The sequence below is a fragment of the Coregonus lavaretus genome, assembly GCF_964263955.1.
Source record: "Coregonus lavaretus genome assembly, chromosome: 22".
Classification (NCBI taxonomy): Eukaryota; Metazoa; Chordata; class Actinopteri; order Salmoniformes; family Salmonidae; genus Coregonus; species Coregonus lavaretus.
This window is the reverse complement of record NC_140009.1, coordinates 31,516,860-31,537,470: the sequence shown is the minus strand read 5'-3', so window position 1 is coordinate 31,537,470 and position 20,611 is coordinate 31,516,860. Positions and strand designations below refer to the sequence as shown.

Below are 20,611 nucleotides of genomic sequence, written 5' to 3'. Positions count from 1 at the left end.
CTGTATATCATTAAAGGTAGACTCAGCTAAATGATGTTGCCACGAGCAGCACTGCAGATAATGAGATGAGCGAGATGTGAGACGTGAGACGTCGCTCTCACATAGTCACACACAGTATCTGAGCATGTGCACGGGTTCGCTTCACGCTGTTCACAGCTTGGTAGCCTGGACACCAAAACAGCGGAGTAGTTGAGCTTCACGTTTCAACGCTCTTAGTTGTTGCGGAAATGGACCCACTATGCTGTTTACTTTCTGTAGATATGTCATATCGCAAAGTCTACCTTTAATTTACAAGTCCAAAAATGTATTTAGCGACTAAGGATTCTAGCTGGGAACTGATCATGTCATTTTATTGCTTGTTTAATATTTTAATATTTAGTTTTTCCTTTCTTTACATTTTGGGGATTTGCGTGTATTGTTTTGAATTGTTAGGTATTACTGCACTGTTGGAGCTAGGAAAATAAGCATTTCGCGATAACATCTGCAAAATATGTGTACCCTACCAATAAAACATATTTTCAAAAATAACATTTCCCCGAATTTCTTATCAACCACTGAGACCCCAAAGGATGGATTCAAAGTTTGCCTAAATAAAATCTGCATAGCCTAGTTACAGTTAAAGATACTGTACCTTGGAGGTGATGATATGGAGCCTCATCACTTAGGTTTTGTGGAGAAATAATACTTTCGTGCACAGTGCCACCCAGAGGTGAAGTAAAAAAAAAAAAAAGTGCACAACCCATTCGTACCTCTAAAATCAGTATTGTAGCCCTCCTAACTTGAGCATTACAGATTCATAGATATCAAGTATTATTTGCATGTGAAAATGTCATGGGGTGCATTAGTTTACATTTTGTTAGTGACCAACTTGCACATCCCACAGTGTGGCTTTAAATGTGACAATTCCCAACGCCCCCGCTAGTGGTCAGTCTACTGCAGATTGGTGGTTTTCAAGCGCTATTTGGGTGGACAGGGCAACGCTCGGTTCCCCTGATGCGTGGATAATTCTCTGTAGAATGGTCGTGAGCAAACTCAATCGCCCAGGGCACCGAGCAATACAAAAACGAACCCCACCAATTTCATCAGGAAGGACAAAACCACCAACTGAGTGACAACAGAGAGGAAGAGAGGCCAAATAGGCGAGAAATCTGTCTCCCTCCAGCAGGTGGCGTTTGATCGTTGTTTCGCCGACAAGCAAGGAGTTTTTTTATTGAGGTCAATTAGAGTAAAAATGACACACGATTTAAAGGAATAGACACATTTAAAATGTCATATTATAGCTATGTATAGTGTTATTGCTCCCTCTCCATTGAATACAGGCGGTTGACGTCAACAACCCTCATCGAATATTTTTTAAAGGATTACAATAATGAGATGTATCCACCAGGATAGGCGGGAGCTAGACATCCTTCCGTGCCGCTTTGTAGACAACGACTCCCATTGTTAGGGCGGAGAGACATGTATCTTGTCAGTATAACTATAATCTTCTGTTTAAAAAAAATCTGTACGGCAACGTCATGACGCATGCTGTGTCCACACGACGTGAGTGGCAGCTTGTTTCCTGAAAGTAGAAATTCTCCAATTTACCTAATCAAACATTAGCTGTGTATGTGGATTGATTCGGTAGCTAGAGTGAGGTGTTTACTTCTGCGTGAACTTTGGAGTAGCCACGTTTTCAGGAAATATAACCTAGCAAACAGTTTGGTTTTGCTCGTACGACGATGCATTCTTGCCATTGCTAGGTGGGCTAGCTAGCTAGCGCGTTATCTCTTCAATTAACTGGCATTTCTTTTGAGCAACGTTCCAGATTTTGTCGTTGGAGCCCAACACCAGGTAGGTCGTCCAGCCTTGTCCTGTCATCAGCAAACGTTAGCTGGCTTGTTAGCTATGCTGGGGTGTATTCATTAGTCGGATTCCGTTGCAAAACGTGTGGTTTCGCAACAGAAACTGTTTACTCCAAACTAAAATGTTTTGCAATGAAAACGAGAGTTTCTATAGCACAAATTCAGGTTGGACCATCCCCGTTTCGTTACTTTTTCTCTTTTTGTTTCCGTTTGGTTCCTGAGGAAAGGGTAACATTTTGGTTACAATTCCAATTTCATCCTCCAGATGGCTAAACTCCAATGTACTGATGGAGGAAATAACAATTTTCTTGGAAAAAAATGTAAAAGGTATCATGTTTTAAGCTGCAATATGTAACTTTTTGGGCAACCCGACCAAATTCACATAGAAATGGGAGTTCTAGATCTGTCATTTTAATTGAAAGCAATTCTAAGACACGGTAGATGTCATCTATGTGCACTTTCTATGCTTCCCATTTTTAAGTTTAGGTTTTTTGCTTCTCTTACTTTTGGTTTTGTACACCAGCTTCAAACAGCTGAAAATACATTATTTTTGGTTATTGAAAATATATTTTACAGCAGTTTAGATGGTACAATGATTCTCTACCCTTTTACATTGCTTGTTTTGTCACATAAACTGAAATTAGGTGAACTGTTAGAATTTTAGCAACCAGGAAATGGCGGTGCGATTTCTGTGTTTTGCACCTTTTTTATATAATGCAACTTTGAATTTTACCCCATCCCAAAAGCGAATGGTTTAGACCATTTGGAATTTTAGAGAGCTTGGTCAGTGTAACGCTTATCAGTCTAATACACTTGTTCAAATTGAATAATAGAATATTAGTTTCAAGTTCTACATTTTCTGATCCACTAATTTGAAATTGAATAATAAACTGTTTTAAATGTATAATTTTTCTACACATTTTTTTTTTTTTTTTTTACATTCTCATTTTTTTTTAATTGGCTGAAAAAGGAGCGTTTTAAATATTGGTGTGGCTGGGAAAACGGGATGATTTGTGAGTGTGGTTCAACTGGACTCTACCACTTCACTGCGGGGTGGATTAGTGTTGCCTACGCTATCAAATAAAGTGGTGCATTTAATGTGGTCCTTGGAGGCAGTCTCTCTCTCTCTCACACACACACAAACACCAGATATCCCCAAAGCAATACTGTACCATTCTTTGTTTTATTTTTTTACCTTCTTCTCCCTACTTTCGTGGTATCCAAATGGTAGTTACAGTCTTGTCCCATTGCTGCAACTCCCGTACAGACTCGGGAGAGTCGAAACACAACCCAACCGAGCCGAACTGCTTCTTGACACAATGCCCGCTTAACCCGGAAGCCAGCCACACCAATGTGTCGGAGGAAACGCCGTACACCTGGCGACCGTGTCAGCGTGCGCCCGGGCTGCCACAGGAGTCGCTAGTGCACGATGGGACAAGAACATCCCTGCCGGCCAAACCCTCCCCTAACCTGGACGACGCTGGGCCAATTGTGCGCCGCCCCATGGGTCTCCCGGTCGCGGCCGGCTGCGACAGAGCCTGGACTCGAAACAGGATCTCTAGTGGCACAGGGTCTCTAGTAGCAAATTCGAAGGGCAGCCTGCAGGGACTGATGCGCGCAACTCCATGTCTTCGCAGTCTGTGACAGTACCAAGAGTTAACTCCATTCGGTGTCCTGACAACACACCATGGCTGGTAGAATGCCTTAGACCACTGCGCCACTCGGGAGGCCAATGCTGTACCATTCTAACAGCCATGGTGCTTTGTCAGGACACCGAATGGAGTTAACTCTCTTGGTACTGTCACAGACTGCGAAGACATGGAGTTGCACGCATCAGTCCCTGCAGGCTGCCCTTTGAATTTGATACAATGTTATCCTCAATCCCCTGCGTATGCCAACACCTTGCATAGAGAGTCTAACAGCTAGGCCTAGCCTATACATTGCATTCGGAAAGTATTCAGACCCCTTTACTCTTTCCACATGTTGTTACATTAGGCTAGGCCTTATTCTAAAATTGATTAAATAGTTTTTTTCCCCTCATCAATCTACACACACTAACCCATAATGACAAAGCAAAACGTTTTGTAGAAATTCTTGTCAGTACTTTGTTGAAGCACCTTTGGCAGCGATTACAGCCTCGAGTCTTCTTGGGTATGACGCTACAAGCTTGGCACACCTGTATTTGGAGAGTTTCTCCCATTCTTCTCTGCAGATCCTCTCAAGCTCTGTCAGGTTGGATGGGGAGCATCGCTGCACAGCTATTTTCAGGTCTCTCCAGAGATGTTCGATCGGGTTCAAGTCCGGCCTCTGGCTGGGCCACTCAAGGACATTCAGAGACTTGTCCCGAAGCCACTCCTGCTTTGTCTTGGCTGTGTGCTTGGGGTTGTTGTTCTGTTGGAAGGTGAACCTTCGCTCCAGTCTGAGGTCCTGAGCGCTCTGGAGCAGGTTTTCATCAAGGATCTCTCTGTACTTTGCTTCGTTAATCTTTCCCTCAATCCTGACTAGTCTCTCAGTCCCTGCCGCTGGAAAAACATCCCCACAGCATGATGCTGCCACCACCATGCTTCACTGTAGGGATGGTGCCAGGTTTCCTCCAGACGTGACGGGTCGCATTCAGGCCAAAGAGTTCAATCTTGGTTTCATCAGACCAGAGAATCTTGTTTCTCATGGTCTGAGAGGCCTTTAGGTGCCTTTTGGCAAACTCCAAGCGGGCTGTCATGTGCCTTTTACTGAGGAGTGGCTTCCGTCTGGCCACACTACCGTAAAAGGCCTGATTGGTGGAGTTCTGCAGAGATGGTTGTCCATCTGGAATGTTATCCCATCTCCACAGAGGAACTCTGGAGCTCTTTCAGAGTGACCATTGGGTTCTTGGTCACCTCCCTGACCAAGGCCCTTCTCCCCGATTGCTCAGTTTGGCTCGGCGGCCAGCTCTAGGAAGAGTCTTGGTGGTTCCAAACGTCTTCCATTGAAGAATGATGGAGGCCACTGTGTTCTTGGGGACATTCAATGCTGCAGACATTTTTTGGTACCCTTCCCCGGATCTGTGCCTCGACACAATCCTGTCTCGGAGCTCTACGGACAATTCCTCCGACCCCCGTAGCTTGGTTTTTGCTCTGACATGCACTGTCAACTGTTTGACCTTTTATATAGACAGGTGTGTGCCTTTCCAAAACATGTCCCATCAATTGAATTTACCACAGGTGGACTCCAATCGAGTTGTAGAAACATCTCAAGGATGATCAATGGAAACAGGATGCACCTGAACTCGATTTCGAGTCTTAAAGCAAAGGGTCTGAATACTTATGTCAATAAGCTATCTTATTTTTTTATTTGCAAGAATTTCAAAAAAATAGTTTTTGCTTTGTCATTATGGGGTATTGTGTGTAGACTGATGAAAAAAATACAATTTAAATCAATTTTAGAATAGGGCTGTAACATAACGTGGAAAAAGTCAAGGGGTCTGAATACTTTCCGAATGCACTATATGTCGAAACAGAAGGTTAACTTACAAATCATTGCATAATGACATTATGTTTTATGTACACTTCCAATGAAGTAGCCTCATAGGCCTTATTATCTTGTGAATGTAGGCTAATGCACAGATTGCGTGTCCCTGTCGGGCTCACAGGCTACCCCCCGAACCCCTGTGATGGACGAGGCATGGGGTCGGATAAAGCGTTGTTTGAGACAGCAATTTGAATGTCCATTATTATAACCTATTACAGGTCTAGAGTAGACACTAGCCACTAAGTTGAACAAGTAGCCATTAGCAGTATAGCAGAGACAAATGCATAGCCTATAATGGAGACGATGCCCCTGTTTTGGGATAACCTATGTATCCTTCATTCCTACCATCCTTGAAGACCTCACCGATGGATGCGTGAAAGGAGATTTTACGCTAGGCAACCGAGTCATGTTAGATCAGTGATTATTTCTATAGCCTATGATCATTGATCTAATCTCTAAAGATAATTAGCCTACAATCATTAGGATGAAATACTGTTAGTAAAGCACCATGGATAAGGTCATTGCCATTACTCACAGATTTTTTTGTTCCCCCCCCCTATTCTGAACGTCCCTTTCGTCATATAGGCCTAGCTGTTAGACTTTCTAAGCTACTGTAGGTTATGCAAGGTGTTTGCCTAGGTTAGGCAGCAGAACGTTGTAGCGAATTCGGAGAGCAGACTGAAAGGAGCTCAGTCCCAGGTCTCTTCACAGTCAGTGACAGTGCAAAGAGTTTCTTCATTTGGGTGTGCTCATATCGCATCATGGCCATTTTAATAGAGTATATTATGAAGTTGCAGGGGGAACTTGGTGTGTGTGTGCAGTGACGCCTGTTATACGTGCACAGTGGCGATTTTAGCATGTAAATCTGGGTGGGGCAAACGCAACATATTTTTTTGTTTGTTGATGCAAGCCAGCAAAGCAACTACACAACACTAAACAATACATTAATTACACTATAACGGTTGCAAACGGTGCCCACAAACTGTTAGGGCCTACATAAGCTGTCCCAACAGCAGAGCTCTCTTTTTCAGCACCATGAAGTGAATCATTACCACCACTACACCTGGCTATCAGCGGAGCCTTGTCTGGCAGCAAAACAGTTCATTCAGCCTCATTTACTGCCTTAAAAAAAAAAAAACATAACTGATATGGCTGACTTGCTTAAACAAATGTGGTTTCTACTGACAATTGAGATGGACCAACTATAGCATAAGGGAACGATGAGCAGATAAGAGGCAATCCGTAATTTCGATTAAGACATTAATGAGCGAGCTAGGACGGATGTAGTCAATATAACTATTTGTTCAGCACTTTGAAATGTACAGCGACAGAATTCAGAACATGGGCTGTTCTTACAGTGTTCTCCCTGTACACCAAGTCAGAACCGTAGGATAAATAAAGGGGACAAATAAGCAGACAATGAATGCTCTTACAACATTCGATGATGACATTTCTCTAAAACAGGGTATGTGCACCACCAACATGTGCACCACCAAGTCAGAACAGTAGGCTAAGTTATGAGGGGGAAGGGGACCAAATGATTAGGGTGAGGCACATGGGCTACTAACAGCTTACTACACAACATACACTTAGTATTACTTTCTTAGCTACAGTATACATACAGTGGGGAGAACAAGTATTTGATACACTGCCGAATTTGCAGGTTTTCCTACTTACAAAGCATGTAGAGGTCTGTAATTTTTATCATAGGTACACTTCAACTGTGAGAGACGGAATCTAAAACAAAAATCCAGAAAATCACATTGTATGATTTTTAAGTAATTAATTTGCATTTTATTGCATGACATAAGTATTTGATCACCTACCAACCAGTAAGAATTCCGTCTCTCACAGACCTGTTAGTTTTTCTTTAAGAAGCCCTCCTGTTCTCCACTCATTACCTGTATTAACTGCACCTGTTTGAACTCGTTACCTGTATAAAAGACACCTGTCCACACACTCAATCAAACAGACTCCAACCTCTCCACAATGGCCAAGACCAGAGAGCTGTGTAAGGACATCAGGGATAAAATTGTAGACCTGCACAAGGCTGGGATGGGCTACAGGACAATAGGCAAGCAGCTTGGTGAGAAGGCAACAACTGTTGGCGCAATTATTAGAAAATGGAAGAAGTTCAAGATGACGGTCAATCACCCTCGGTCTGGGGCTCCATGCAAGATCTCACCTTGTGGGGCATCAATGATCATGAGGAAGGTGAGGGATCAGCCCTGAACTACACGGCAGAACCTGGTCAATGACCTGAAGAGAGCTGGGACCACAGTCTCAAAGAAAACCATTAGTAACACACTATGCCGTCATGTATTAAAATCCTGCAGCGCACTCAAGGTCCCCCTGCTCAAGCCAGCGCATGTCCAGGCCCGTCTGAAGTTTGCCAATGACCATCTGGATGATCCAGAGGAGGAATGGGAGAAGGTCATGTGGTCTGATGAGACAAAAATAGAGCTTTTTGGTCTACACTCCACTCGCCGTGTTTGGAGGAAGAAGAAGGATGAGTACAACCCCAAGAACACCATCCCAACCGTGAAGCATGGAGGTGTAAACAGCATTCTTCGGGGATGCTTTTCTGCAAAGGGGACAGGACGACTGCACCGTATTGAGGGGAGGATGGATGGGGCCATGTATCGCAAGATCTTGGCCAACAACCTCCTTCCCTCAGTAAGAGCATTGAAGATGGGTCGTGGCTGGGTCTTCCAGCATGACAACGACCTGAAACACACAGCCAGGGCAACTAAGGAGTGGCTCCGTAAGAAGCATCTCAAGGTCCTGGAGTGGCCTAGCCAGTCTCCAGATCTGAACCCAATAGAATATCTTTGGAGGGAGCTGAAATTCCGTATTGCCCAGCGACAGCCCTGAAACCTGAAGGATCTGGAGAAGGTCTGTATGGAGGAGTGGGCCAAAATCCATGCTGCAGTGTGTGCAAACCTGATCAAGACCTACAGGAAACGTATGATCTCTGTAATTGCAAACAAAGGTTTCTGTACCAAATATTAAGTTCTGCTTTTCTGATGTATCAAATACTTATGTCATGCAATAAAATGCAAATTAATTACTTAAAAATCATACAATGTGATTTTCTGGATTGTTGTTTTAGATTCCGTCTCTCACAGTTGAAGTGTACCTATGATAAAAATGACAGACCTCTACATGCTTTGTAAGTAGGAAAACCTGCAAAATCGTCAGTGTATCAAATACTTGTTCTCCCCACTGTATCTCCCTGGCATATTACATCATTTATGCAGCAGCATACAATACATTTTTGGACTCACTGTTGTGCTGTGCTCATTTGAACAGGAAGGTGGTGCGGCGGTCCTTGTGGGCAAATTTTGTCATGGAACTTTGTCATCAAAGTCTGGTATTGTCTGGATTGATGGTGCTTTCAAGACAACTGTAAACTCTGGAAAAAACAAGGTTGAATCATTACATTTACATCATTTAGCAGACGCTCTTATCCAGAGCGACTTACAAATTGGATCATGAATCATGACATCAGTGATCTTCAGGTCGGCGCTCTAGAAAGAGGCCTGAGTTCCCGACTTGGAATTCCGAGTTGGTTGACCATTCAAAATATATTTTCCCAGTCGGCGCTCGTTTTTTCCCCGAGTTCCCAGTTGTCTTGAACTTATTGAAGTCAGAGATTTCAGAGTTTCTAGTTGTTTTGAACGCGGCAGAAGTCATCCTGGATTGACAGCATGGTCAATATATTCAACCTTTTCTGGCCCATGGTGTTGCGTGTGAATATTGATTTTTTTTTTTAAGCTTGGAAAAGAGATCTTTAAACCCAGACTTGGACCACACACCCTCTCCACCGAATAGCAGGCAGGGGAAGCTAAATAGTGATTGCCTTGCATCGCTTGCAGTTAGCCCCTGATTCCTTCAAAACCACTAATTGTTTAATGTCCAATGGCCGGTGAGCACGATACGTTTTTATCTATAATTTCTCTTCATATGACAAGGATTGAAAATGATATGCCAGTAGATTGTAGACATGATTCAGGATGATGACTGCTTGTCTAGCTTGCTAGCTAAGATTTTGCAAGTATGATGTTGACATGATCAGTCCAGTCAAAGCTACGGTAGATATAACGTGAGTTGACGTCATTTTATCTGTAGCCAATGACCTTGAGCCTTCTTGGATGGGCACTTCTAATGTAACTCTATGGCAGCACCCAAGGGTGTTTGAACATTCTAGCTCTCCCTGTAGATTTTGCGGTGACATAGTGTCCCCATGAGTGACAGAACACTGAGCCAATCAAGGCGCAACTAGAGAACATTACCAACCCCTACGCTCTGTATTTTCCGCTGGCTGCCCCTCCACCACAGAAAGCACTGAGATAGGCTGAAACACCTGCATTTTGGAGCTGCCTTACTCAAGAAAGCAAAAAAGAGACCATGTTTGTATGCAGTTTTATTAACTCCAATGTTGTTGTTTTTTTACATTGTTTGCAAACTGATATGTGACACCTATTAATGCCAAAATAACATGCAAAACAGGCACATTTTTTTATTTTTAGTGATTTAAAAAAAAAAAAATGTATTTTTTTTAAAAAGCTAAACAGGTGGGGCTCAAAACAGGTGGGGCAGAGCCACTGTACGTGCATGCAGGCCAAGCCTCGCCTCCAAAGGGCCACAGGCCATGACTCACAGCACTCGCCTTTACCTGCTGTCCTGTGTGTGTGAGATATTTCTCATCCAAAGGACCCCATTCATTTACCACTTTGGATGAGCAGTGTCTCTCCCTGCGCACTGTAATAGTTGCGTCCACTTGAACACTCGCACCAATATTTCAACGTTGATTTTTCAAATGACACGGTAAATTTGAAAAACAATATCAAAATCTTAATTGTAGAGGGTTGAAAAATGTTAACTCAGTTTCTATTTTTCAATTTTACAAGTGAATCAGAACATTTAGAAATTGAAACGAATATTATGTTATTCAACTTGAACGATCGTATTAGATCATTGGGTTGATAAGCCTTACACGCACCAAGCTTCTCACGCTCTGACAAATACGGCCATGAGTAACTCCAAAAAAGTATTGCTGTTCTTGATGAAATTACCCTGTTCATGTAGAAATGACCAAATACACTGATGTTTACACTAAAGCTACCAAAACCAGTTATTATGGTGAACCTGAACAATCTAAATAAAATCGGATCGATTTAAAAAACCCAATCAGCAGTTGGATGTGAGTTGTGTGTCCACTCCGGTAAAACACCATTCTCTACAGCGCATTTGGGATGTAGCTCAGTTGATAGAGCATGGCGTTTGCAACGCCAGGGTTGTGGGTTCGATTCCCACAGGGGGTATGAAAAAAATAAAAAATAATAATAATGTAAGTCGCTCTGGATAAGAGCGTCTGCTAAATGACGTAAAATGTAAAAATGTAAATTTGGTAACAACGAACTAGCAAATTACATTGGTTTTCACTCAACTAATAAAGTCTATGCTTTACTAATAAAGCCTATGCAAAGCTATACATTGCAAAAGCCATTTTACACGCATCTGAAGGTGCAGATGTACGAATAGCCTAGAACAGGGATAGGCCTTGCAGACTAAACTCCACTCCATGGTAAAGGAAGTTTATGATGAACTTCACCAACAGCATGGAGCCGAGACCAGGCTTTGTGTAATCTAGCTCTGACTACATCGATTTGCCCAAGATCAATACTTTAAAAAATGTAAATTATGAAACGCTAACCTTGTATATTTGTCCTCTGTAGTTGCGTGCCTTTCTTTGTTTGCTGAAATCCATACTTTTTCAAGAAATGTTAATTAAATACAACCAATGACTGTTTGCTCATTGCTGTTGCTCTAAGATGGCATCAGTCGGTAATGGTATTTAAAATTACAAGGTGGGCGTTGCATAATTTAAATTCTTTGAAGTATTAGCCTTGGGCGACTCGATGTAGTCAGAGCTAGACTCCACAAAGCCTGGTATCGGCTCCAGCTGTTGAAGTTCATTAGAAACTTCCTTCACCATGGGGTTTAGTCCTCTAGGATAGGCCTACCTCTTGTTGGCGCGAGCAGCTGTGTCTCCCGCACTGTTGTTATCTGACAGTCATAGGCAGTTACATGCATAAAAGTTTGGTAGGCTACTGAGCTGGACGCATCAATTCAGACGCAACAGATAAGATATATTTTCAGAATAAAACAATGAGTAAAAAACATTACTGAGCGGCGATTCTTAACGTTTTAATCCGTTTTCTGACCGATGCTTGCTTAATTTGGATCGGGTTGGGCTCACTCGGACTGATGCACTAGTATCATAAACATTTAAACCGGGGACCGATGCCTATCAGTGAATTGTTACATCCCTAATGTGCATCTTTCCGTTTCAGAAAGATTCGAAATGTATCTAGATACATGGGCTCCATTTGTTGCATAAACACAGTCATTTTCCATTCTACATTCAAATCTGCTGCTGATGGAGCTCATGATCTGGGCCTCTGAGCTGGATCTGTCTAAGATGACTTCTGTGTGTGTCTATGGTGTATGTAGGCACCATCTCCCACTAATGAATTAAAAGTGTTAGAGCTAGTAATGATCAATATTTATCTTTAAAAATAGGCACAACTTTTGATTTCACCCCGTCTCATAATTTAATGGTTTAGACCATTTGGATGTTTTGATGGACTCCGATTGAGCTTCTCTTCTTCTCCCGCTTCGACCATGCAGTGCGGGTGGCAAAAATGATTGCTGTCCTCGTTATGACTAGCTAGCCAAGAACCACACTATTAAAGTCTGTGATGAAGCTAGCCACCTTACCCAGTGTTGTTGTGTAGACAGGTGTATTCATCAGTCCGTGCGCAAGCAAGGACACTGACCTTGGAAGAAGCCATGGCTAACTACTGGAGGACGGCTTGGTGCAGACACCTTCTGGCTGTGTCCATGGCCCTGTTCTGCCTGCTCCACAACACCATGGACGTCCATGCCCGGCCAGCTAACATGTCATCCCTGAAGGACAAGAACAACCCCACCAATAAAGAGGAGAATGAGATCCTTCCCCCAGACCATCTGAACGGGATGAAGCTGGAGATGGACGGTCATATCAACAAGGACTTCCATCAGGAGGTGTTCCTGGGTAAGGAGATGGAGGAGTTTGAAGAGGACTCTGAGCCCAAGAGGAACAGGAAGAAGCTCATTGACATCTTCAGCAAGTAAGTGGGGATGACTGGCTTTCAATTTCATGACTCATGAGTCATGTACATACTCTCTGAGTTGAGTACATTCACCTAATGTTGACCCAGTTTTAGCTTTGTGGAGTGTCTGTATTTTTTTCCACTATTTTCAGCTAACTTTTGTGTAGGTCAAATTGTGAAATGGTGTGTAGATGCAATGTTGTAATATGATAAATCCACATTTCTTAGTTGGGAGTTTGGACCATGTCTATGTAGCCTATACACATCCAGTTAATGTGTACACCGTTCATGGTCAGGTTCCTATTTTAAACAAGTGAGGCTAGACTATCTGTTATGATAAACAAAGCAGTGTTCCTGAGAATGAAGAAGTGAGTGCATCTAATAGGTCAACCACAGCAGTCTAAGTAAATATCTGGCCTTATCTACCCCATACTGGGTAAGCTAGGTGCCATGTAGTAAAAGCTAGGAGGCTGATTTATAAATACTGTTGAAGCGAAACAGTCCAGATATTTTAATCCTACTTGTCACCCTTGCCAAACGTCCAGGTTCCTTGACAAATCCTCACTACCGTTCCATTATTTTGACCCTATATGGCAAAGGAATGACTGTGTTGGAAAAGCATGAAAGCTGAAACCTTTGAAAGCATATTTTGAGCTAAGGTTGCATCTTACTCAGTTACAAAACGTTCCAAAATGATCTGGGTTTGGGGCTGAAGCAGATATATGATAGTGGATTTTAATAAACTACTTGAACTTGATACTCCATTTGAGTGTTTGTGTTTTGAAAGTCGCTGTGGATAAGAGCGTCTTCTAGCTAAATTACCTAAATGTAAAACTGTAGATCGACAAGGTCTCAACACTAGGCTTTCGTCCTTAGGGTGGACATTAATAATGATAAGAGCGTCAGTGCCAAGGAGATGCAGCGCTGGATCGTGGAGAAGACAGAGGAACACTTCCAGGAGGCTGTGAGAGAGAACAAGATGAGCTTCCATGCTGTGGACCCAGATGGAGATGGTAAGCGAGAGGACATTCTTATCTGGGTCTTATTCATTAGGCACCAAAACGGAAGAAAACAGAGTGAAACAAGGAGGGACTACCTGGACTTGTCCAACAATAACCAATCGTTTTCATTTTCTGTAGCTGTGGCCTAATGAATACCACCCTGATACATAGCCATGATGGTGACCTATTGATTGAGAGCAATGCGTTTGTTACCAACACTGATGTCCTACTGTTAGGCCTCAGACCTGATATGTGTGGGCCACAATACATCTCAGACCTGATGACATGACAGCACTGTTTCCCAAAACTGCCTCAAAATCCTTCCTACACAGTCTAGCGCCAGTCCCTAAACCGTTATATTCTCCTCATAGGCCATGTGACATGGGATGAATACCGGGTAAAGTTTCTGGCCAGCAAAGGATTCAACAAGAAGGAAATGGCTGACAAGATAAAGAACAGTGAAGAACTGAAGGTGGACGAGGAGAGTAAGTTAATCCACAACAATACAATCTGCACCACACTACTTTAGTTGTAGACCATGCATTTCTACTGATAAATCAGGAATTCTGGCTTTTCTTGACTGTATTCTGTTCATAATATCATTGAAACTGACCTACCCCCCCCCCCCCAAACCAATATCAGTTTTCTTTCTAATTTTCGATGTTGTCCTGATCACACCCCTGATAGTAGCCTATTTCCCCTAACTCTGCCAGTAATGCTTGTATTTACTGTCTCTTTGCAGCCCAGGAGGTGCTGGAGAATCTGAAGGACCGCTGGTTCCAGGCTGATAACCCCCCAGCCGACCAGCTGCTGAACGAGGAAGAGTTCCTCTCCTTCCTGCACCCAGAGCACAGCAAAGGAATGCTCAAATACATGGTCAAGGAGATTGTTCGCGACCTAGGTACGTTCTACTCTACTCGCTCAAATTAGTTTTGATTTGAATTCAGTTTATTGTTTCTATGTATAATGCTATACGTTTTAGTATAAGTGATAGAGTATGAGAATGAATTAACGGTTGAAGACAAATATGCAGAATGAATACATAAGTTGTGGATGATCATGATCAATCATGAAAAGTGTTACTATAATGCTATTTTAGTGTGATGTGTATTTTGTGTTGTTTTTACAGACCAGGATGGTAACAAGAAGCTGACTCTGTCTGAGTTCATCTCCCTGCCCATGGGCACTGTGGAGAACCAGCAGGCTCAGGACATCGATGATGACTGGGTACGAGAGAGGAAGAAGGAGTTTCAGGAGGTCATCGATGGCAACCATGACGGCATCGTAACCATGGAGGAACTAGAGGTGGGTGCCGTGTGTGCTGGTTATACTGCAGGACCTGATGGCAGGGTTTTTCCGGATAAAAAAGGGGCTTAGGGGGTGGGTGTGGTAGGGGGCGTGGCTGAACTTTACAGAACATTTTAGAGGCCCCCATCTTGGCGATGTAGAGATTCTTTTTTTGCCAATTTCCTGCATTCTACAAATTTCTCCATGGAGCTGAGAGAAACTTAAGCAACTTTTGCAGTTTTAAAAGCAAATTTCCTGCAAATAACACAAAGTTCCTGCCATTCTATGCATTTTGCCATGGCTAATGCTGTGTTCTTTTGCTCAAACATAATAACAAAAATAAATACTGCTAAATTATTTGTTTTTGGAATTCTCAATTCTCCTCGACTGTAGTTTTTATTTTAGTGCTCATTAGATCTCAAAGATATTATTAAAAAATATATAGGTCCATTATCTTTTCTACATACTTTGTATATTATTTTAGTAGTTTAAGTTTACACTGAAAGTGTTTTTCCATGCCGAAAATGTTTTTAAAAATTATAACATATTTACACTGTTTCCTTCTCCCCCCCGTCTTTTTCTCATGCTCTCTCTGCTCTCCAGGAGTACATGGACCCGATGAACGAGTACAACGCGTTGAACGAGGCTAAGCAGATGATCGCTGTGGCCGACGAGAACCAGAACCACAACTTGGAACTGGAGGAGATTCTCAAGTACAGCGAATACTTCACTGGCAGCAAGCTCATGGACTATGCCCGGAATGTTCACGAGGAGTTCTAAGCTCTAAAGACAAACTGTCCTACAAAACCTTCCCTTTCCCTTCTAATGAGGGCATTCTGGTAAGTATGCTCTAAGGACAGGTCTGTCTTATTGATGGAAAGAAAAGCCTGATGTTGGGATGTTTTAGTGTGCAATTATGTGTTTAAATCCTAGTCCCAGCAGACTGACCCGCCCTGGCCTCCTCCACTGACTCTTAAAGTAAGGCATAAAACATCCTTCATTTCTGGACTGTCTGCCTCTTCTAAACATCCCATCAGAATTAACCATAGCCGGGGTCTGCCTACTGTCTACAGTGGTACTCAAGTTGCATTATCTCACCTATGATTATGTATTTGTCTTTTTCAGTGCATGCTAGACACTACGCCAACTTCATGATTAATTTGATGCTATATTGTGAAATGTATGTATATGAGGAATTTGAACAAGATTCAATTTTTTTCTCCCCTCTATTGAAGTAGTCCAAGTTAAGGAGGATTACACAATCAAACCTATTATTTTGTAGCAGGACCTCTATTTTTACTCCAAACAGTAAAAATGTTAAACTCGCACAACAATCTAAATACATTTACATCACATATTTTCCTTGGCATTTCAAATGTAGTTGTAGCCTACGTGCGTACCACAATGTTGCTTGGAAGTAACTGGTCTTTACAAAGTCATCAATCACAGTAACTACTGTATTCTCCATACTCACTGACTACATAACGTGCTTGCTGCCCTTGTGAACAGTTATTTGAAATTTTTCTATTTGGTAAAAGGGGTACTAAGGGTTACACTGGTAAAGTATTAATAGGTGTTTATTATTCTCTGATCCGTCCTGTTCTTGACAATTAGTGCTTATGTGTGATAATTATGGAGTTTTAACTCCCTGCTGCAATAGCTCGTATGTTTTCCATTTGTTTGCTTTTGTATCTATAATTCCAAATGGGATTGTGCATTTAAGCATCTCTAAAATGCTAGAGTGGCAGGCAGCCTAGCGGTTAGAGCGTTGGGCCAGTAACTGAAAGGTCACTAGTTTTGAATCCCCCAGTCAACAAGGTGAAAAAATCTGTCTGTGCCCTTGAGCAAGGCACTTAACCCTAATTGGTCCAGGGCCGCTGTTGATAATGGCAGACCCGGGCCGTGATCCCACTCTCCGAGGGTGTCTCAGGGAGAGTGGGATATGCAAAAAAAACACATTTCCAGTTCACACATGCTTATTAATACGCACTTGTACATTTGTAAAATGGGACAAATATAAGCACCCACCAAATTATTATTAAAAATATGCAGTTATTATGCTGCACTGCAACATGAAACAAACTCTTAAATATCTGATGATATCATTACAGATTCATTTGCAATTTGTTAACATGGAAATGATAGTTATTGCACAAAAATATGTCCAGTAACTGAAAGTGGAGAAAAGAGTTGATTGTAATCAGGGGTTGGGAAAATGTTTTCTTTACAATGTTTTTGCAGGATTGTAAAAAAACAGGGTACTTTGCCCTTGTCAATTGTCAACATCTCAGTTTAATGTTTGAGACTGGTGTAAGAAATTAACTTATTTATTTGTTGTTGGTTTGTGTTTTAGTTTTCTCTCAAAGCAGTTACATCAATCAGTTAAAATAATATTCAATATTCTCCCAGTGTTGTACTTTTAGTTGTTCAGTGCTTATGTTTTATTCAGTTTATGCTAATTATTTAACTTAAATTTCAGATGGATATGACTTAATTGTCATTAAGAAATCCCGTATTACCTCTTGTCGTGCTTTGACAAAGCTCTGTAATATATGTATAATATGCATTCATCAATTGTTTTCCTGCTTCAAGGACAATATCCTGTGGAAATACATCCGTAACTTGGATCCCTCTGAGCTCCTGTCATCTCATTGAAATTATAAAAGAAAAGCCCATGCTATCAGAATGTGACAAAGCTTTATACATTGTATTCCAGATTTACTTGTAAACAATAAATATTTATTATCAATCTCTGACCATACTCTGTACCCTAATGTTTTATGCATCCAAAAATGTTTTGTAATTTTAGCACACTAACTTGATTGCCAATAGTGCTCCACTAGGCTTTTTAAATTATACAACTTTCTAGAGCTTGCCATGAGTGGAGCTTGCCAGAAACAGGCCATTTATGACCATCATTCTGTCCATTCTGTTTTTATTTGTAGTAGTTGCTATGAGACCATTGTTATTTTCTGACTCAAGATTCTGTGAAACTCATTGGCTTTCTAAAGCCACCCACATAAATAGTCAAAACAATAACATTAGGCCTTGAATTATCAATTTTCTTATTTATGAACAAGTATTATTAGTAGATTATAAACATGTCTGTAAATTTGTCAGACTATTTCAAAAGTTATTTTGGAGAGAACCTTCGAGACCAGCTATTGTGAGTAAAAATGTGACATTTAACCTAGACATTTTAGGAACTTTTTATCCTATGTTAGAAGCTGCTATCTGTTCCATTAATGTATTACTTTCCTCTCACTACACAAACCGTGAGCCTTCTGCTAATGATAATGTTATGTCAAGAAGAAATAAGATAGTCAATCTCCACCGACCATTTTGACAGGAAGGCCACGTCCGCAGCAGATGAGATGCTGGCTCCTTCCTCCCGTCTCCTGCAGAAGAGACGGGAGGCCATGGAGGTCAACAAAGCTATGACACTGCAAAGAGAGGTGAAATCCATTTCAAGAAATGTGTCTCGTACCTCAAACAACTCCTGGCAATAAAATTATAAGCCAAAATCGTACAACACAATCCTCCCGTATGATATGGTCTCACTTCACATTCTGTTTGGGTTCCAGGATTTTGAGTCAACTCTCAGAGCCCTGAGAATCCGCAAGGATGAGCTCATAGAGAAGGAGGGCCAGATGAAGGAATATCTGCAGAAATTTGACAACTTTCTGAAGGTAGTGTCATAGCTTCTGAACATCACTTCGTAGACTAAACAATGGACCCCCTCCTGTAGTCTACCCATCAGTCAGACTTCAAGATGAATTGGTCATCCTCTTCCATGATCTCATTCAGGAGAACGAGGTGAAACGATGTCGAGCTGTTAGGAAGGCCAGCCGAGAGCGGGAACTGACCAATCAGAAGCAGGTGGACCTGGTCACTCTCCAGGAGGAGACGAAAGCTCTTGTCAAAGAGAGGGACCGTCTGGAGAAACGAGTGCAGAAGAACGCCATATACCCCCATTACTTGGATAAAGTGGTACAGGCCAGTGAACAGGTAGGTCATACTGAGGATTAGAAGAACTCTGAGGTAGTGTGTGATTTGACTGGCCTTCACAGACAAACCAATACCTAGCCACTTGTATCTGACCAGACTGGAGCAATATGGTGGTGGCTCCATCTTGCCCTGTGATAAGACAGGTGGAATATTGTAGCCATATTGCTGACACCTGTCCAATCCTCCTAGGTCTACACAAGTGCCTAGGCCGTAGGGGCTAGGGGTTGATTTGGAATTCCTTTTGTGTGTCTCAGTTTCAGGAGGCCCGACAGGTGATGTCTCGCTACGAAACGTTGATGCTGACCCGGGAGGACTTGGTGCGGACCACCCAGCAGAACCAGGACAGCACGGAGAACACCCGGGCCCAGCTAGCCCGCTTCATAGAGCAGAGCAATGACACCCTGCTGCACTACAGCAACACTCTGGCCCAGCTACAGAGCCAGCTGGACAAGGCCCGCGCTGAGGGCATGATCTGGGTGAGACATGAGATGATCACTCTCCCTATGTGTATTTTACAGTGATTGATCTCTGAGGGACAGTTTCCCAGACACAGATTAATAAAGCTAGTCCTGAACCTCCCCTTTTGTCTGTGTTCGGGACACCAGCCTTGAGTGTCCTCAAAGGGAACTAAGAGAGTCTGATCAAAGGATGATCATTTATCTCTTGATATACAGGAGTCAAGATGGGCCCACATTCAGAACACAGCTGCCAAGAAGACACTGCTGTTGGGCACAATCAAGATGGCCACTCTCAATCTGTACCAGTGTGTGTGCAAGAGGGCGAAAGACACTGGGGAATCACCTGTTGCCCCAGAGGACACAATTAAGCAGCTGGAGAAGGTACTTTAGCCTACTGTTAACTCACGACTCATTACTCATGAACTCACAGCACATCATAGGGCATAGATGGGGGAGGGATAGAAATGATTAGTGACCTGATATGGCGATTGTGCTCTGATATATAATTTACCTGTCTCTGATCACAGGGATTTCCTTCATCTGCCAGAATATATAGCGGATATCATATCATATTGACTATACATTTGCATAAATTGTGAATCCTCTATATTACTCATTCATCAACTCCGTCTGGTAGCCAGAGGGCATTTCCACTAGACCAGTATGTTCAAATAAGAACTAATATGGCTGTTATTTGACTGTTCTTGTTTGACAGATCCAGACCTTCCTAGCCGATCTGATCAGCATTTGGGAGGAAGTGAACAAGCCGGATCAGCCAGGGCCAACCGGACACAGATAAAATGATCTGCTTCAATCTATAGAGCTGTTTTGTATGAAAGTATAGATTCTATACTATATTTTCATTGCCCTTTGCTTATCAACAAAAAGTATTTTGCACTGATCAGATCAAAATAAAAATATATTTTGAGACTACATGGATAGTGTATTTTGGGGGGAATTTGGGATTGTCCAGTTGGCAATAATACAGTCCACAATATACATCTTTTAAAAAACATTTTATTGATTAAAGTGTGTTCTATGTAGCACTTCACATTATAATAGTAAGATTGTATTAACGACCATGTCACCAAAACCATTCACTCTTATTCCCAACAGCTATTCATATAGTCATGAATCACCATCAGATTCAACACAATTCACCAAATGACTTCAAGATTGACTGTGAATATCACCATTTGCAATGCAGTCTAATGGACTGGGGTTACTTAGTGTGAGATAACCAATTGGATTTGTACTTTACCCATTTAACAAATTCACATACACCATCACTCCACATGACAAGATCCCAACCGTCAGCAACACTATTTACTTTTTATTAGGCCTAG

General features: G+C 42.1%; 2 protein-coding genes across 2 annotated transcripts; both read left to right on the top strand.

Annotated features, from left to right (window-relative positions):
* The first annotated feature begins 1,517 nt into the window (after positions 1–1,517).
* On the top strand, positions 1,518–17,553 carry LOC311150378 (45 kDa calcium-binding protein-like). The gene is made up of 7 exons (XM_084187817.1): positions 1,518–1,833; positions 12,155–12,529; positions 13,388–13,524; positions 13,884–13,997; positions 14,255–14,413; positions 14,642–14,817; positions 15,403–17,553. Exons 2-7 carry the CDS (start codon positions 12,210–12,212, stop codon positions 15,577–15,579), a joined length of 1,083 nt encoding a protein of 360 aa, XP_084043943.1. The 5' UTR covers positions 1,518–1,833; positions 12,155–12,209; the 3' UTR covers positions 15,580–17,553.
* A 620-nt stretch (positions 17,554–18,173) lies between these two features.
* Positions 18,174–20,064, top strand: LOC311149926 (coiled-coil domain-containing protein 42-like; the record flags this gene model as incomplete). The annotated part of the gene is made up of 6 exons (XM_084187154.1): positions 18,174–18,254; positions 18,384–18,488; positions 18,607–18,807; positions 19,062–19,283; positions 19,482–19,646; positions 19,981–20,064. The coding sequence occupies 6 exons, from the start codon at positions 18,174–18,176 to the stop codon at positions 20,062–20,064; spliced, it is 858 nt and encodes a 285-aa protein (XP_084043280.1).
* Between the last annotated feature and the right edge of the window lie 547 nt (positions 20,065–20,611).